An 18,206-nucleotide genomic window follows, 5' to 3' on the forward strand; every position below is an offset into this window, starting at 1 on the left:
ATGGCAATTCACTCCAGTATTCTTGCCTGAAGAATTCCCTGGACAGAGGAGCCTGGCGGGCTGTACAGTCCATGGGGTCACAAAGAGTTAGACGTGACTGAGTGACTAACACTAATTGGACCGGTAGCATTGGCATTGCTTGACAGTTTGTTAAAAATGCATAATTCTCAGGACTTCCCCGGTGGTCCAATGGCTAAAACTCTGCAGGCTTCTCATTGTCGTGGCTTCTCTTATTGCACAGCACGGGTTCTAGCGCTCGCAGGCCCAGTAACTGTGGCGCTTGGACTCAGTCACCCGGTGCCATGTGGGATCTTAGTTCCAGGGCCAAGATTCGAACCTGTGTTCCCCGTACTGGACCGTGGATTCTTAACCACTGGACCACCAGGAAGTCCCTGAAGATTTTATGTTGTCACAACTGGGGCAGGCAGGTGTGCTGCTGTCATCTGGTGGGTAGAAGCCAGAGATGCTCCCGATACACCTTGCAGTGCACGGGGCAGGCCCCACCAGAGAACTCTCCAGCCAAAATGCCAATAGTGACAAGGTTGAGAAACCCTGATACTGCTGACAGTGTTGTCCATCCTCTGTGGGGCTGGGGTCTGTTTAAAGAAGAAAAACTAACAGCTTTTCACTGCAAAATTATGGCTGAAGGAATGTCACTAAAAATTTCTGTCCCTGTGGGTCAGTCTCTCATCAGTTCAGTTCAGTCGCTCAGTCGTGTCTGACTCTTCGCAACCCCATGAATCGCAGCACGCCAGGCCTCCCTGTCCATCACCAACTCCCGGAGTTCACTCAGACTCACGTCCATCGAGTCAGTGATGCCATCCAGCCATCTCATCCTCTGTCGTCCCCTTCTCCTCCTGCCCCCAATCCCTCCCAGCATCAGAGTCTTTTCCAATGAGTCAACTCTTCGCATGAGGTGGCCAAAGTACTGGAGTTTCAGCTTCAGCATCATTTCCTCCAAAGAAATCCCAGGGCTGATCTCCTTCAGATTGGACTGGTTGGATCTCCTTGCAGTGCAAGGGACTCTCAAGAGTCTTCTCCATCTAACTAGCAATGCTCAAAATATACCTTTAGGAGGAGAGCTAATATTGAATCATGTTTCCATACAAATAAAATGAACTGAGCCAAAAAAAAAAAAAAAGAGTCTTCTCCAACACCACAGTTCAAAAGCATCAATTCTTCGGCGCTCAGCCTTCTTCACAGTCCAACTCTCACACCCATACATGACCACTAGAAAAACCATAGCCTTGACTAGACGGACCTTTGTTGGCAAAGTAATGTCTCTGCTTTTGAATATGCTATCTAGGTTGGTCATAACTTTCCTTCCAAGGAGTAAGCATCTTTTAATTTAATGGCTGCTCTCACCATCTGCAGTGATTTTGGAGCCCCCAAAAATAAAGTCTGACACTGTTTCCACTGTTTCCCCATCTATTTCCCATGAAGTGATGGGACTGGATGCCATGATCTTCGTTTTCTGAATGTTGAGCTTTAAGCCAACTTTTTCACTCTCCTCTTTCACTTTCATCAAGAGGCTTTAGTTCCTCTTCACTTTCTGCCATAAGGGTGGTGTCATCTGCATATCTGAGGTTATTGATATTTCTCCCGGAATATCAAAATCAATCTTGATTCCAGCTTGTGTTTCTTCCAGTCCAGCGTTTCTCATGACGTGCTCTGCATATAAGTTAAATAAGCAGGGTGATAATATACAGCCTGGACGTACTCCTTTTCCTATTCAGAACCAGTCTGTTGTTCCGTGTCCACTTCTAACTGTTGCTTCCTGACCTGCTTATAGGTTTCTCAAGAGGCAGGTCAGGTGGTCTGGTATTCCCATCTCTTTCAGAATTTTCCACAGTTTATTGTGATCCACACAGTCAAAGGCTTTGGCATAGTCAATAAAGCAGAAATAGATGTTTTTCTGGAACTCTCTTGCTTTTTCCATGATCCAGTGGATGTTGGCAATTTGATCTCTGGTTCCTCTGCCTTTTCTAAAACCAGCTGAAACATCAGGAAGTTCACGATTCACATATTGCTGAAGCCTGGCTTGGAGAATTTTGAGCATTACTTTACTAGCGTGTGAGATGAGTGCAATTGTGCGGTAGTTTGAGCATTCTTTGGCATTGCCTTTCTTTGGGATTGGAATGAAAACTGACCTTTTCCAGTCCTGTGGCCACTGCTGAGTCTTCCAAATTTGCTGGCATATTGAGTGCAGAACTTTCACAGCATTATCTTTCAGGATTTAACTTCAATCAGGGGTCAGTAAACTATGGCTCATATGACAAGTCCAACTCACTGCCTGTTTCTGTGCAGTCTGAGAGCTAAGAATGAGTTTTACATTTTTAAGTGACTGAAAAAAAAAGTAATAACATTTCTTCACTTGTGAAAATTATATGAAACGAAAATCTCAATGTCCATAAAGAAAATTTTACTGGAAAAAAGCCATATCCATTATTTTTCATTTCAAGAAAGGCTGCTTTTTTTTTTCTTCCCCCACCACGCTGCCTAGCATGGCACGCAGGATCTTAGTTCCCCAACCAGGGATCAAACCTGTGTCCCCTGCAGTGGAAGCTGGGAGTCTTAACCACTGGACCACCAGGAAGTCCCAGAGTATCAGTTTTACACTTCTTTTGTTATACTTATTCCTAAATATTCTTATTCCTAAATATTTTATACTTAAAAATATATATTTATTTATTTGGCTGTACCTAGTCTTTGCCATGGCATGTAGGATCTAGTTCCCTGACCATGGATGGAATCCGGGCCCCCTACACTGGGAGCATGATGTCTTAGCCACTGGACCACCAGGGAAGTCCCTATTTTATACTTTTTGATGCTATTATAAATAGCATTTCTTAATTTCATTTTCAGATTGTTCATTGCAGACATACAGAATTACATTTAATTTTTCAAATGCAGACTTCCCATATCATTTTTACTTTATTTTTCAATTAATTAATTTATTTGGCTACATTGGGTGTTAGTTGCAGCACGTGGGATCTTGTTGTGCCATGCATTTCTATGTTATAGGTTCAACAGTACATTATACACAAATAGCATTGTATATCATATACAACATTATACAATTGCATCTTACATCACTTAAAAGTAGAAAGGAGAAAAATATATTTATGCTGTCTTTTATAATTCTTTAATTACCTTTAGGGGTGTTCCTTGATTTCTTTCATTTGGATTTGAATTACTATCTGGGGTCACTTGCTTTCATCCTGAAAAACTTCCTTTAATATTTCTTGTAAGGTGGGTCTCAAAACAACAAATTCTGGTTTTGTTTATCTGGAAAAGTCTTTATTTTAACTTTATTTTTGAAAGGTCCATTTCATTTATAGCCAGCTATGTTGGATATAGAATTCCTAGTTTATAAGCTTTTTTCTTTGAGTGCTTGGAACGTTATACCACTGCCTCTGCCCTCCCTAGCTTCTGCTGAGAAGTTAGCTGTTAATCTTACTGGGTTCCCTTAAGATTGCCACGTCGTTTTTCTCTTGCTGCTTTCAGGATCTTCTCCTTGTCTGACTTTCAGCATTTTTACCATGATGTGTCTGTGAATCTCTGTGTTTGTCCTTGGAAGTCACTGAGCTTCCTGAATATACTGTTTATTCTTTTTCAATTAATTTAGGAAGTTTCGGCCAATTTGGGGGGGATATTTTTTCTCACTCCTCTCCTTCTGGTAGTTGCATTACATATATGTTGATGCACTGAATGATCCTCACGTTTCTCTGAGGCTCAGGACATTTTTCTTCGTTCTTTTTCTCTTTACTCTTCAGCTTCCATAATCTCCATCAATCAATCTTCAAGTATACTAATTATTTCCTCTGCCAGTTGGAATGTACTTTGAGCCCCTCTAATTAATTTATTCCAGTCATTATATTTCCCAACTCCAGAATCTTAATTTGGCTCTTTTCATAATTCCTATCTCTTTTATTGGGCTTCCCTGGTGGCTCAGTGGTAAAGAATCTGCCTGCAATGCAGGAGACCTGGGTTTGATCCCTGGGCCGGGAAGATCCCCTGGAGAAGGAAATGGCAACCCACTCCAGTATTCTTGCCTGGGAAATCCCATGGACAGAGGAGCCTGGTGGGCTACAGTCCACGGGGTTGCAAAAAGAGTCAGTCACAAATGAGCCACTAAACAAGAACAACAACCTATTAATATTCTCTAGTTGATGCAAAAATATCATTATACCTTTAATCATGTTTTCCTTTAGTTCTGTGAACATATTTATAGCAACTCTAGGGAGTGGTTCTCCACCCTCACCCTGGGCATGTTGTTATTTGCTTGCTGTTGAGTAACAGTCTGGACTGTTCTAGTGAAATCTATTTCCCTCTCATGGTGTTAAGGCCTATGTTGTTGCTCCTAAGGGAGCCATATCTTTGGGTTTGCCCAAAGTCACCAAAAACAAGACGGGGAGCTGACTGTGGCTCAGATCATGAACTCCTTATTGCCAAATTCAGACTGAAATTGAAGAAAGTAGGGAAAACCACTAGACCATTCAGGTATGACCTAAATCAAATCCCTTATGATTATACAGTAGAAGTGAGAAATAGATTTAAGGGCCTAGATCTGATAGATAGAGTGCCTGGTGAACTATGGACAGAGGTTCGAGACATTGTACAGGAGACAGGGATCAAGACCATCCCCAAGGAAAAGAAATACAAAAAAGCAAAATGGCTGTCTGAAGGGGCCTTACAAAGAGCTGTGAAAAGAAGAGAAGCGAAAAGCAAAGGAGAAAAGGAAAGATATAAGCATCTGAATACAGGGTTCCAAAGAATATCAAGGAGAGATAAGAAAGCCTTCCTCAGCGATCAATGCAAAGAAATAGAGGAAAACAACAGAATGGGAAAGACTAGAGATCTCTTCAAGAAAATTAGAGCTACCAAGGGAACATTTCATGCAAAGATGGGCTCGATAAAGGACAGAAATAGTATGGACCTAACAGAAGCAGAAGATATCAAGAAGAGGTGGCAAGAATACACAGAAGAACTGTACAGAAAAGATCTTCACGACCCAGATAATCACGATGGTGTGATCACTCATCTAGAGCCAGACATCCTGGAATGTGAAGTCAAGTGGGCCTTGGAAAGCATCACTAGAACAAAGCTAGTGGAGCTGATGGAATTCCAGTTGAGCTCTTTCAAATCCTGAAAGATGATGCTGTGAAAGTGCTGCACTCAATATGCCAGCACATTTGGAAAACTCAGCAGTGGCCACAGGACTGGAAAAGGTCAGTTTTCATTCCAATCCCAAAGAAAGGCAATGCCAAAGAATGCTCAACTATCACACAATTGCACTCATCTCACACGCTAGTAAAGTAATGCTCAAAATTCTCCAGGCCAGGCTTCAGCAATATGTGAACCATGAACTTCCTGATGTTCAAGCTGGTTTTAGAAAAGGCAGAGGAACCAGAGATCAAATTGCCAACATCCACTGGATCATGGAAAAAGCAAGAGAGTTCCAGAAAAACATCTATTTCTGCTTTATTGACTATGCCAAAGCCTTTTTGACTGTGTGGATCACAATAAACTGTGGAAAATTCTGAAAGAGATGGGAATACCAGACCACCTGACCTGCCTCTTGAGAAACCTATAAGCAGGTCAGGAAGCAACAGTTAGAAGTGGACATGGAACAACAGACTGGTTCCAGATAGGAAAGGGAGTACGTCAAGGCTGTATATTGTCACCCTGCTTATTTAATTTATATGCAGAGTACATCATGAGAAATGCCGGACTGGAAGAAACACAAGCTGGAATCAAGATTGCCAGGAGAAATATCAATAACCTCAGATATGTAGATGACACCACCCTTATGGCAGAAAGTGAAGAGGAACTCAAAAGCCCCTTGATGAAAGTGAAAGAGGAGAGTGAAAAAGTTGGCTTAAAGCTCAACTTTCAGAAAACAAAGATAATGGCATCCGGTCCCATCACTTCATGGGAAATAGATGGGGAAACAGTGGAAACAGTGTCAGACTTTATTTTTGGGGGCTCCAAAATCACTGCAGATGGTGACTGCAGCCATGAAATTAAAAGACGCTTACTCCTTGGAAGCAAAGTTATGACCAACCTAGATAGCATATTGAAAAGCAGAGACATTACTTTGCCAACAAAGGTCCGTCTAGTCAAGGCTGTGGTTTTTCCTGTGGTCATGTATGGATGTGAGAGGTGGACTGTGAAGAAGGCTGAGCGCCAAAGAATTGATGCTCTTGCACTGTGGTGTTGGAGAAGACTCTTGAGAGTCCCTTGGACTGCAAGGAGATCCAACCAGTCCAATCTGAAGGAGATCAGCCCCGGGATTTCTTTGGAGGGAATGATTCTGAAGCTGAAACTCCAGTACTTTGGCCACCTCATGCGAAGAGTTGACTCATTGGAAAAGACTCTGATGCTGGGAGGGTTTGGGGGCAGGAGGAGAAGGGGATGACAGAGGATGAGATGGCTGGATGGCATCACTGACTCGATGGACGTGAGTCTGAGTGAACTCTGGGAGTTGGTGATGGACAGGGAGGCCTGGCTTGCTGAGATTCATAGGGTCACAAAGAGTCAGACACGACTGAGCAACTGAACTGAACTGAAAGCTCAACATTCAGAAAACGAAGATCATGGCATCTGGTCCCATCACTTCATGGGAAATAGGTGGGGAAACAGTGGAAACAGTGTCAGACTTTATTTTTTTGGGCTCCAAAATCACTGCAGATGGTGATTGCAGCCATGAAATTAAAAGACGCTTACTCCTTGGAAGGAAAGTTATGACCAACCTAGATAGCATATTCAAAAGCAGAGACGTTACTTTGCCAACAAAGGTCCGTCTAGTCAAGGCTATGGTTTTTCTAGTGGTCATGTATGGATGTGAGAGTTGGACTGTGAAGAAAGCCGAGTGCCGAATTATTGATGCTTTTGAACTGTGGTGTTGGAGAAGACTCTTGAGAGTCCCTTGGACTGCAAGGAAATCCAACCAGTCCAACCTAAAGGAGATCAGCCCTGGGATTTCTTTGGAGGAAATGATGCTGAAACTGAAACTCCAGTACTTTGGCCACCTCATGGGAAGAGTTGACTCATTAGAAAAGACCCTGATGTGGGAGGGACTGGGGGCAGGAAGAGAAGGGGGCGACAGAGGATGAGATGGCTGGATGGCATCACCGACTCGATGGACACGAGTTTGGGTAAACTCTGGGAGTTGGTGATGGACAGGGAGGCCTGGCGTGCTGAGATTCATAGGGTCACAAAGAGACGGACACGACTGAGCGAATAAACTGAACTGAACTGAACTGAAAGTCACCCATGATGACATGGTCTTAGTAGGACACTCTTCCTCTCTTTCCCTGATCACACCCAACTGTTGAAAGTGAAAGTGTTAGTGGATGTCCAACTCTTTATGACCCCTAGGACCGCCAGGGGCCTCTGTTAATGAGATTCTCCAGGCAAGAATACTGGACTGGGTAGCCATTCCCTTCTCCAGGATACCTTCCAATCCTGGGATCAAATCCAGGTCTCACTCACTGCAAGCAGATTCTTTACCATCTGAGTCACCAGGGAAGCACCCAACTGTTACACTCCACTATTGTGATATATTGCTGTATTATTTCCAACAATATCCTAGAGCATAACTTGTTCTACAAAGTAATCCAATCAAAAAGTGGCTCTTCTGAAAGAACCATTTCTGAGATATTTTTTTTTTCCTGACGAGGAGGGCTCTTTCCATCTGTCTTACTGTCCTGCAAACTAGCTGCCTACAGTAGTATCTTCATTAAATCCACAGATCTCCTTCCAATTGCCTTTCACCAAAACCTTCGCAGTTCTGGAGAGCACCCTTAGGTGTAAATTTCTCCAGTCTCTACTGCAAATAGGACTTCCCTGATGGCTCAGAGGGTAAAGCGTCTGTCTGCAATGCAGGAGACCCGGGTTCGATCCCTGGGTCAGGAAGATCCCCTGGAGAAGGAGATGGCACCCCACTCCAGTACTATTGCCTGGAAAATCCCATGGACGGAGGAGCCTGGTAGGCTACCATGGGGTAGAGTCAGACCTGATTTTCACTACTGCAAATGAAGTCGATGCCTTTGGGAAGAGATTAGAAGCTAAGGGTTTTAAAGCCTGCTTCTCCCTCCAGGCAAAACTCTGAGCTCTAGATAGAAGTTGGGGTGGGGCGGGGGTGGGGTGTTGGGGGGGCGGGCGGCGGGGGGGTGGGGGTGGGGTATTAGTTTGAAGTCGTCTCAGTTTGTCTCTCTGGGTTGGTACCACCCATCTCACAAACTGAGGGTGGGGATAGAACCACTGGGAATCCAGTATTCTTGGTAAGCAACGCCCAGAGTACACAGGACTGAGCCTCAGTATCAAGCAGCCTTGGGCAGGAGAAGCCCTAAAGTAATGCTCCTTCTCGGAAGAAAGCTGTCCGACTGGGAGCTAGGGAGGGGAGGGAGCCCAGTGTCCTGGGTTGCAGCTGTCCAGAGCTGAAAGCAGGAGGGTGGCAGTGGTCTTGGTTCAAATATTAATACCGCAAACTCCTGGGACTTTCCCTGTGATCCAATGGTTAAGACTGCTCTTCCACTGCAGGGGGCGTGGATTCCCGGTTGGGGAACTAAGATAAGGCATGCCTCGCGGCCAAAACAAAAATAAATACCAAACTCTTGCCTTTCTTACCGAATTTTCATAGATTTTCTTGAGTAGATGTTTTTTCACCTGCTTGCCCTTAGGACAGTTTCCAGAGGGGTTAAACTGAGTTGTTTGGAGAATTAAGTGAATGAATGTCAGACACTTAAGTATTCAATAAATGATACCTATTACAGGACAGAAACTGTATGGAAAGTTTAAGATACCATCACTTTCCTCAAAGAATTTTCTCTAGAAAAGTTAGGCTGTGAAAAAGAGAAACAATATAGACTTTCCCAACGAGATGCAACTTTTAACACCTATGATTTATTACATCATCTTATAAAGTTGAAACTCTAAAGAGCCGGAGCTTAAGCGTGACACTGAGAACTAGAATTCGCTACCACGGATGCTTTAGACTTGTGCAGTAACAATGAATGAAAACCTTCAGGAAGTGCTTCCAAACCCGAAAGCCCCACTGAAAAAAAGTAGTAATTATCTTTAACGTGAGGATTTGGGCCTAGATGGCCCCTTCCGGACCTGGACGACTCTATCTTTGCCCAGAGATGATATAAACAGAATCCCGAAGCTTCCACCTTGACTGTCACCGCGGCAAGGGCGCCCGAGTCGGTGCCGGACCCAAACCAGGGCCGGATCCCAAAGGGCTCCCCTTCGCCGCAGCCCGTCGGGGTTGCAGGAGACTTACCTCGCAATTGAACTCCATCTCCGCGTCCATGGTGACGATCCGCACGGTGAATGTCTTAGGCTGCTTCCTCTTGAGCGAGCTGAAGCTCATTCGGGAAGCGATGGCCCCGGCCATGGCGCGGGACTTAGGCGCAGGACCCTCGCGCCCCGAAGCCTGCGCTCGGGACCTTTTAGCCTCCCTGGAGGAGGCGCACAGGCCTCAGGGCCACCATGGTGGCCGGCCGGCCGGCCCGAGAGCTGTCTGAGCGGCGCGGGCCCCCAGCGGCCAGCATGGGCCGCGAGGACCCTGCCCAGGAACGGAAAGGGGAGTCCCGGAGGCGGACTCTGACGGCCCCGGGCAAGGATCGCGATCGGGGACCGACGGGGAGGGCACGGCCCGGCTCTCCGGGACTCGGGCCGGGGACGTTGGGAACGCCCGCGGACGGGGCCCCTAGACGGCGGCTGCCCAGAGCCCGCGCGCCTCTCAGCGGCCGACGGAGGTCTCAGGGCCGCGCTGCAGCCGGGCGCGCACGTGCGCGCGTGGCTGTCACCGTCCTCGCTCCGCGCGCCCGCGGGAAGCGTCCCCTCCCCGCAGCCCTCGGCCTGCTCCCCGCCCCGCCCTCGGGCCCCCAAGATCACTACACACGACGCAACCAAACAAGGCTGCTGCCGCCGGATACCGCGGTTGGCTGAGCGCTCCTAAGGAGACGGGACTTTCCTGCGGTGTCCCACCCTCTTCAGCATCACTTCACCAATCGGAAGTTCAGATCTAAACTGGAGGCACGGGCCTGGGCTCGCCGTTGAGTGGCTGCGGTGGCAGTCACTCCGAACGCTTTTGTTTTCTAAGGGGTACGCCTATTCTAGCAAGACTGGTTGAGGTGTCTGAGCCCCGCCGACCCTTTCCCGGGGAAACACGTAGAGGCTGGTACCCGGGCGCGGGAGACGCTCACCCCCTGTTCCCGTGAAGGACTGCCCTTCGGAACAAGTCGGCGCCAGGTGTGGCGCCCCAGGGGATCGTGTTTCGGACACCGGGTGGATAAGCCTGTTAAACACTTAAAATTAGTTACGTGTGCTGACCTCTGTGATTCTCAAACTCAAATCACTTGTGGAGGCCGTTTAGGTAGCCAGCACTTACCGCCCTCCACCTCCACTTACCTTTTGCTTCTTTTTAGGGAGAAATTCTAATTATTATCGAGGGTTATTGTTGTTCTTCAGTCGCTAAGTCGTATCGGAGTCTTTGAGATCCCAAGGAGGGAGGTGGGTAATAATTGTACCTACCCCACGGGATTGTTGAGGCGTATAAAGCTTTAGGACGTGGCTGGTCATTTTAGGTCGAATCCTATGAAATTGCTCTTTTTGTAGATACTTTCCCCACCCCCTCCACCCCGCCCCATGAAAGTATTCTGGGGGAATTCCCTGGCAGTCTAGTGGTTAGGATTATGGGCTTTCACTGTGGGAGTTCAGTACCTGGTCAGGGAACTAATATCCTGCAGGCTGCTGGGGCGTAGCCAAACAAAAGGAAAGAAGAAAGCATTTTTCATTTTTTACTCTGTGATTTCCAGTTTTGGACCATAAACATATGTTTTACTGTCATCAAGAGTTATATGGATGTGTGTGTGTGTGTGAGAGAGAGAGAGATGGGGGAATATAGTTTTCTTTATTTAAAACAGTGTTCAATTTTAAATGAGACTTAATGGTTGAATACCTGAATGGCTGAATGAAACACATTGCACAAATGGTAGCCGTTAGCATCACCCCCTCCTACAGGTGAAGAAACAGAAAGTCAGCATGACAGAGTTACTTGCTGGCTATTATACACATAGTGAGAGGCAAAGCTGAGCTGGGACCCACCAGAGGCTGCTGGTCTTTTACTCTGCTCTCCTCCCCTGGTTGTTCAGGCGCTAAGTCGTGTCCAACTCTGCGACCCATGGACTGCAGCACACCAGGCTTCCCTGTCCTTCACCATGTCCTAGAATTTGCTCAAATTCACATCCCTTGAGTCAGTGATGCCATCCATCTCATCCTCTGCTGCCTCCTCCTCCTGCCCTCAACCTTTCCCAGCATCAGGGTCTTTTCCAATAAGTTGGCTGTTCGCATCAGATGGCCACAGTATTGGTGCTTCAGCATCAGTTTTCCCAGTGACTATTCAGGGTCAATTTCTTTTAGGATTGACTGGTTTGATCTCCTTGCTGTCCAAGGGACTGACTCTCAGGAGTCTTCTCCAGCACCACAGCTCTAAAGCATCAGTTCTTCGGCACTCAGCTTTCTTTATGGTCCAAGTCTGACATCTGTGCGTGACTCCTGGAAAAACCATTGGTGGCTTCTAAATTGCCTGTTTCAGCCCTGAGATGGTGAACTACAGTTCTAGAGCACTTAGCGGAGGCTGTTGCTCTAACTATACTAATAGCATAAATTTGCTCTTCCCTGTGGGCCCCTGTGGTGCCTGTGAAGCACCCGCCAGGCCACAGGAATCATTGGCTGGCACACCCGGCAAGGCTGCCAGGCTGCTTTGGGGGAACTTTATGTCCTGCCAACTGCTAGCAAATTTTCCCCACCAAACTGATTGTTTAGGGCACTGTGGACTTAGCGTGGGAGTGTCTTTATTTTCATTGCTTTGGTTCATCCCTGTAGGTGGGAAAACCAGGCTGGATTCTCCTATAGGCTCCCCATAGGGACGACTAATCAGGGCTTTAACCCAGGGCCAAGATTGCTGGCAGAAAATAAGTGACTTCGGGAACCCACTGAGAAGTAGCATGAGGAGGTAGATCAGAGAGCAGGGACTAAAGATGACAGTAATGGCCAGTAATAGCTTATTTTTATGGAAGGCGTACTAGGAGCTAAGTGCTGGGCTAATTGGCCAAACATGTAGTTGAGATTCCTGGGGGACCTCCAGGCAGATGTGTGGGTCTGGACCTCAGAAGGGAGGCCAGGGCCATGAGTCAAAATAGATGTGGTAGAATATTATGCTGGCATTAAAAGTGCTGTTCACAAAGAATAAATAGAGACAGTAATAGCAGGTAGCAGATAAGGTTTTGAGAAGGAAAAACTTAGGTAGGGCTCACTAAGAAAGACCTGACATACAGACACCAGTTACTAAATATCTGTTGGATGAATAAGGGATGGACATGAGGAAATACAGTCTCAAACTATGGGAACAATGTTAATAGCTGCCATATATTTAAGTGCTTACATAAGGTACTTTGCAAAGTTCTATGAATTCTTTACTTCAGATCTTTATCAAAACCCAGCTTGGTAGGTATATGTCCCTTGTTTATATGTAGGGAAACTGCATAAGGGTGAAATGAAGTAATTTACCCCAAAGCATGATTGGTAGATTTGCAATGTGCATATAGGACTGTTTTAATCCAGATCTCACCTGACTTACATTTTGTTCCTTCATTCTTTCAGAAGATCAGTGGTGTTCCAAGTGACATCTTTTCCCTCCAAGAGGGCATTTGGCAGTGTCTGGAGATTTTTTTTTTGGCTGTGACAACCAGGAGGTGCCGACTGTCCCCTATATGGGAAGGTCAAGGTTGTGTGACCTGGGACCTAAGACTTCTGAGGTCATAGCTGGGATGTTCCAACGTGCCTCCCTGAAGCACTGAGCCTGGATGAAAGCATCTGCAGATAACAGCTCCTACCTGAATAAGGGTGAGTAAGAGCCTACGAGGCCTCAGGACCCTTGTAGAGAGTTCAGTGGTGCTCTCTGTCTTCATTTGGGGCCTGGGCTTGAAGATCCTTGAATTTGCCCAGGCTGTCACCTGCAGTGTTGGAAGCAAGCCGACCTGAGTAGGAATTTCTACCTTACCTTGACCTTGGGCATAATTTAGCTTCTCTGAGCCTCAGTTACCCCATCTGTAAAAATGGGCATAATAATAATATGACATGTTTAAAAGCCCCTCTTAAATGCAAATTAATATGTATTGAGTGCCCTCTGTGTCTAACGTGCTGTGTAACCTTGAAAAGGTCTTTACCATTTCTGGACCTCCATTTTATCCACACTTAAAATGGGGAGAATAAGGGGACTTACCAGTGGTTCAGTGGTTAAGAATCTGCCTTGCAATGCAGGGGAAGTGGGTTCAATCCCTGGCTGGGCAACTAAGATCCCACAGGCCACGGGCAACTGAGCCCACACGCCACAACTATTGAGCCTGTGTGTCCTGGAGCCTACATCAGCTAAGACCCAACATAGCCAAATAAATAAATAATTTTTTATTTTTTAATGAGGAGAATAGGAAATGGGATTTCAAATAGCAAAGCCTCACAGCACACATAAGTGGAACTTTAACTGGGGTTCATTTTCGTATGCATGCATTTGGTTTAATTCTCATGATTATGTAGGTTATTATGCCCATTTGACTGTTAAGAAAACAGAGGGACCCAAAGCTGAGTGATTGGCCAAAGACTACACAACCAAATAGAGAAACAACCTGGATCCCAAACCCAGGTTTTTAGCCTGGGCCCATAGACTTCCAAGGACAGCGTGCTGCAGGTTACAAGGGGTCCTGTCTACAGCAGGCGCTGAAAAGCGACCGCCTAAAATTCATGCTTATGCTTATTCATACTTATGCATGTGAATGTGTTCACCAACCTGGAAGCCCCCTAAACCCCACCCATACTTTTGGGATTTTTATGGAGGCTTCCTCATGTAGGCATGATCCATTATCAGCTCAGTTTCCAGCTTTCTTCCCCTTCGAGGAGGATTGGGCTGGAAAAGCTAAAAGCTTCATACTTCTAACGATGGCTTAATCTTTCTAGTCTAGCCCCCGTTCAGGGGGCTTCCTGGTGGCTCAGTGGTAAAGAATCTGCCTGCAATGCAGGAGACCCAGGTTCAATTCCTGGGTGAGGAAGATACCCTGGAGAAGGAAATGACAACCCACTCCAGTATTCTTGCCTGGAAAATCCCATGGACAGAGGAGACTGGTGGGCTGCAGTCCATGGGGTTGCAAAGAGTCGGACATGACTTAGCAACTAAACGACAGCAACCACCCCATGCAGGAGCCCACAAAGCATTACCTCATTAGAGCAAAAGATGTTCCCATCACCCAGGCAGTTCCCAGTGATTTAGAGGCTCTGTGTCAGAAACCAGGGTCCAAGACCAAATATGTGAACAGGAAGGGCTCCTGGTGCTTTTATCACTTAGGAAATTACAAGAGCTTTAGGAGCTCAGTGCTGGGAACTGGAGGCAGAGACTAAAGATTTTCTGTTATTTCACAGGACACAATTCAACCCATAACATTCCCCTTCTAGGGGTGGGCTCCAGGAGCTGTATATATGCCAGGATATCTGGGGAGGTCCAGGGAAGTCACATTTTTCAGGAAGGATGCCTTCTATAAGCTTCACATGATTCAAAATGTTGTATTCAAAAACTCATGTTTCCCCATAGGAATGAATGTGAAGGAGGCAATAAAACGCGCACACATACAGCTCATGAATCAACAGCCCATCTTACCATATTTTTGCTTTTATAAAAAAATTTATTGTGTATTTGGCTGCACCAGGTCTTAGCTGTGGCACGTGGGATCTTTAGTTACAGCTTGTGAATTCTTAGTCGTGGCGTGTAGCATCCAGTTCCCTGACCAGGGATTGAGCACGGGGCCCCTGCATTGGGAGCTCAGAGTCTTAGCCACTGGACCACCAGGGAAGTCCCCCACATTTTTGCTTTGTATCTTTGCAGCATTATCTCTACCTGTGGACACTGTTCTACATTTACAGCAGCACCTGTCATAGAGCTGGTTCAGTCTTCTCTGTGCTGTTTTATTACATCCGATAGCTGCTCCAAACTATTGATTTGGGGGCGTGATTTTCAGCATTGGCGTACCTACTTTGTGAGTGATGTTGTCAAATGACATTTTTATAGCTTTTTAAAGTGGGTTTATAATGACAGTGAACGGCAGAATAATAGCTCAGTGCACAAAAAGCAGTCGCTGGAGTCCAAAGCACACTAACAATGGTGTGCTTTGCTCCGAATTGACACAGAATGTGGTTGCTTCTCAGCGCTGCCCGGTGGCAGCAGAGTGAACGCAGTTTATCATTCATTCCACGCTAACAGCCTTGAAATGGTTTGGTATTTAACAAGTGAAAATGTTTTCTTTCTCTGGCATTTGTATGATTTCCAATATGTATACATGGAATGGCACTTTGATCGTGTTTTTATGTGGCACTATGTCAAAGTCCCATAATTCATGTCTGCATATGACTTATCCTGCAGAAAGGCTGGGACTTGGCAGTGGGGCTCATGCCCGAGCTGAGACATAAAAGCGTTCTTGTCCTGTCGCTCCTGTTTGGGGGTCTCATGGCTGGAGGATGCAATTCTCAGAGAGCAGTCGGGCCCGGGCATGAAAGCCCATCAATAAGGAGCTGGTGACACTGCCACAGCTGGCTGCTTTGTCTCTCTGCTCTTCTGCAGCCCGCTCCATGATGATCTATTTGTCCCAGGGAATAGACGATGGCAGGTTTGTCCATATTTTACACTTATGAACCTGCCTGCTCCTTTTTGCTCCATCTGTCTTTGTCCCCGGTTCCTGTCTTTTCATTTCACAGACTGGGCAGCAGGGCTTGGCAACGAGTTATGAAGGTAGATTCCATGAGGATGGCTTTGGGAAAGGAGGGAGGGAGGGAGAAAAAATGGGTCAGCTCCCTGCCAAGAGGGGAGGATGAACAGGTTCAGGAGAAAGAGATGTCACAGACTCTGGTGGGCGGGTGGGGACCTCGGAGAAGTAGGGGAGGGAAAGACCCTAGGACAGAAAAAACAGTGATGCTGGGGAAATGTGCTCATAGAAGATGGCTTGGACGTCTGAGTCCAATCCCAGTAATTAAGCTGGGCCCAGTGCACAACCTAACTGTAGGAGCCAGCTGCCAAGAATCTTTTTTTTCTTTAATTTCTGGATGCCCTGGGTCTTCATTGCTATGTGTGGGCTTTCTCTGCGTGTGGTGAGCGGGTGCTGCCCTCTAGTAGCAGACCGTGGGTTTCTCACTTCGGTGGCTTCTCTGTTGGCATGCAGGCCCTAGAGCACACGGGATTCAGTGGTTGTAGTGCACGGGCTTAGTTGCTCCTCTGCCTGTGGGATCTTCCCGTACCAGGAAGGGATCAAACCTCTCCATATCCCCTGCATTGCAAGACAGATTGATTCTTAACCACTGGACCACCAGGGAAGATTCCTCCCAAGAATCTTACATGTTGGTATTGACATCCTTGTAAGGCCCCCTACCACACTGAGCAGGGCTGACCTGTGTCACCAAAGAGATATTCAGAAATGACAGGATATGATTTCGAAGGTCAATTCACAAAGTCCTTGAAGGTTCCCTCTTACTGCCTCCTGGATCACTCACTCTGGGGGAAGTCACCTGCCGTGTGGTGAAGACACCCACGCAGCACTTGGAAAGGCCCATGTGGCAAAGAACTGAGGTCGCCGGCCAAGAGCCCCCAACAACCAGCGCTGACTTGCTAGGTGTGTGAGCGGCCCACCTTGGAAGCAGATCCCACAGCCTCCATCAGGCCTTCAGATGACCACAGCCTAAGCCAACATCTTGACTGCAATGTGGTGAAAGACCCTGAGCCAGAAGAAGCCCAGCCAGCCACTCATTCGTGAATTCCTGACCCATTTGGAACCATGTGAGCTCATAAATGTTCATTGTTTCAAGCTGCTAAATTTTGGGATAATTTATTCCACAGTAATTGGAAATGGTCTAATTATATTACTCCTTACTTGCAGAATTGTCTTCCAACATCCATCTGGTTTACTGCCCAGAATGCACAGTCCATGGGGCAGGGACCCATTCCCACCAGGTGCCGAATTAACAGGCATTGCATGTCACTGAGTGCCATGCAGTCAGCTCCCCTGCCCTGCTCCTTCCAGCAGAGTCAATGGGGTTAGTTAAGTGAGGGAAAGATTCTGGGGGTGGAGTGGATGTGTGAGCCAGGGAGAGGGGAAGAGCCACGGTTAGGATGATCATACGTCCCAATTTGCCCAGGATAGAGGGGTTTCCTGGGATAGGGGACATTTAGTGTCCAAACGGGGACAGTCTGGGATAAACTGGAGTGAGCTGGTCTCCCTAGCTGGAGTGAGAATGGAGGTCTCAAAGCTGCACTTCCAGTGAGCCGGCCAGACTGGTTCCCTTGGCCTGGATATGGAGACTCATCCATCTGATCTGGTCAGGGGTGAGAACGTGCTCGTGGAGGGCCTAGTTTGATCTTCCTATCCCACTCAAACAGAGGGAGATGGGAAGATGGCCTTACAAATGCCTAGACTAGGACTTCCCTGGTGGTCCGATGGTTAAGAATCTGTATGCCAGTGCAGGGGATAAGGCTTCGATCCTTGTTCCGGGAGGATCCCACCTGCTTTGGGGCAACTGAGCCCTCTCCCCCTAGAGCCTCTGCTCGGAGTCAAGAGAAGTGCCGGCAGTGAGAAGCCCGTGCACCGCGACTAGAGAGTAGCACCCGCTCACTGCAGCTAGAGAAAGCCTGCGTGCAGCAACAAAGACCCAGTGTGGTCAAAAATGAGTGGACCAGCAGGAGGAGGCTTTGGGCCAGCCCTTCCTCATTGTCCCCAGCAGAGATGGCCAGGAACGCCAAGAGTTTGCTGAGGACTCTCACACTAGACCTGGAGGATAAGCCCTTCCCTGGCCAGGGGTCCTGGCTCCCCATGGCTTGATAACCAAACGTCCAGTTAGTTGCTGTGCGGCCTCTGTTGTCACAGTCCAGTGATGGGTCACCAAGGCCATCCACTCCATTGTTAGAAAAGTGCTCCTTGTACTGAGTGAGAAGATGCCTCCACGTCATCTCCAGCCTCTGATAACATCCGATCGTGCAGAACAGTCCGAACCCATTCCTTCCTGGAGGCTCTTTCACATACGGTGCACACACTGCTTCCTCTGCCCAAGGCTCTCCTTGCCCTGCTCCCTGCTGGCAGACTCTCTCTGCTGAACCTTTAAAGTGT

The 18,206-nt window shown here is 47.1% G+C and overlaps 1 protein-coding gene and 1 long non-coding RNA gene across 4 annotated transcripts in view; one reads left to right on the forward strand and one right to left on the reverse strand.

The window, feature by feature from the left end:
- Positions 1–9,880, reverse strand: part of NF2 (neurofibromin 2) — a 74,769-nt gene extending 64,889 nt beyond the window's left edge. The window contains exon 1 of one of the 3 annotated variants that reach the window (XM_027566363.1): positions 9,290–9,876. In XM_027566363.1, coding sequence (XP_027422164.1) covers positions 9,290–9,403 — 114 coding nt within the window. In that variant the 5' untranslated portion in view covers positions 9,404–9,876. Of the gene's footprint in view, positions 1–9,289 lie in introns of all 3 variants that reach the window. The other 2 variants (XM_027566364.1, XM_027566365.1) reach the window with 2 other exon arrangements.
- Positions 9,881–10,125: 245 nt separating this feature from the next.
- On the forward strand, positions 10,126–16,919 carry LOC113907339. Its single transcript, XR_003515163.1, has 3 exons — positions 10,126–10,263; positions 12,676–12,918; positions 16,719–16,919. It is a non-coding gene; the product is annotated as an uncharacterized LOC113907339 (long non-coding RNA).
- The last annotated feature ends 1,287 nt before the right edge of the window (positions 16,920–18,206 follow it).

This window comes from Bos indicus x Bos taurus, chromosome 17 (genome assembly GCF_003369695.1).
Source record: "Bos indicus x Bos taurus breed Angus x Brahman F1 hybrid chromosome 17, Bos_hybrid_MaternalHap_v2.0, whole genome shotgun sequence".
NCBI lineage: Eukaryota > Metazoa > Chordata > Mammalia > Artiodactyla > Bovidae > Bos > Bos indicus x Bos taurus.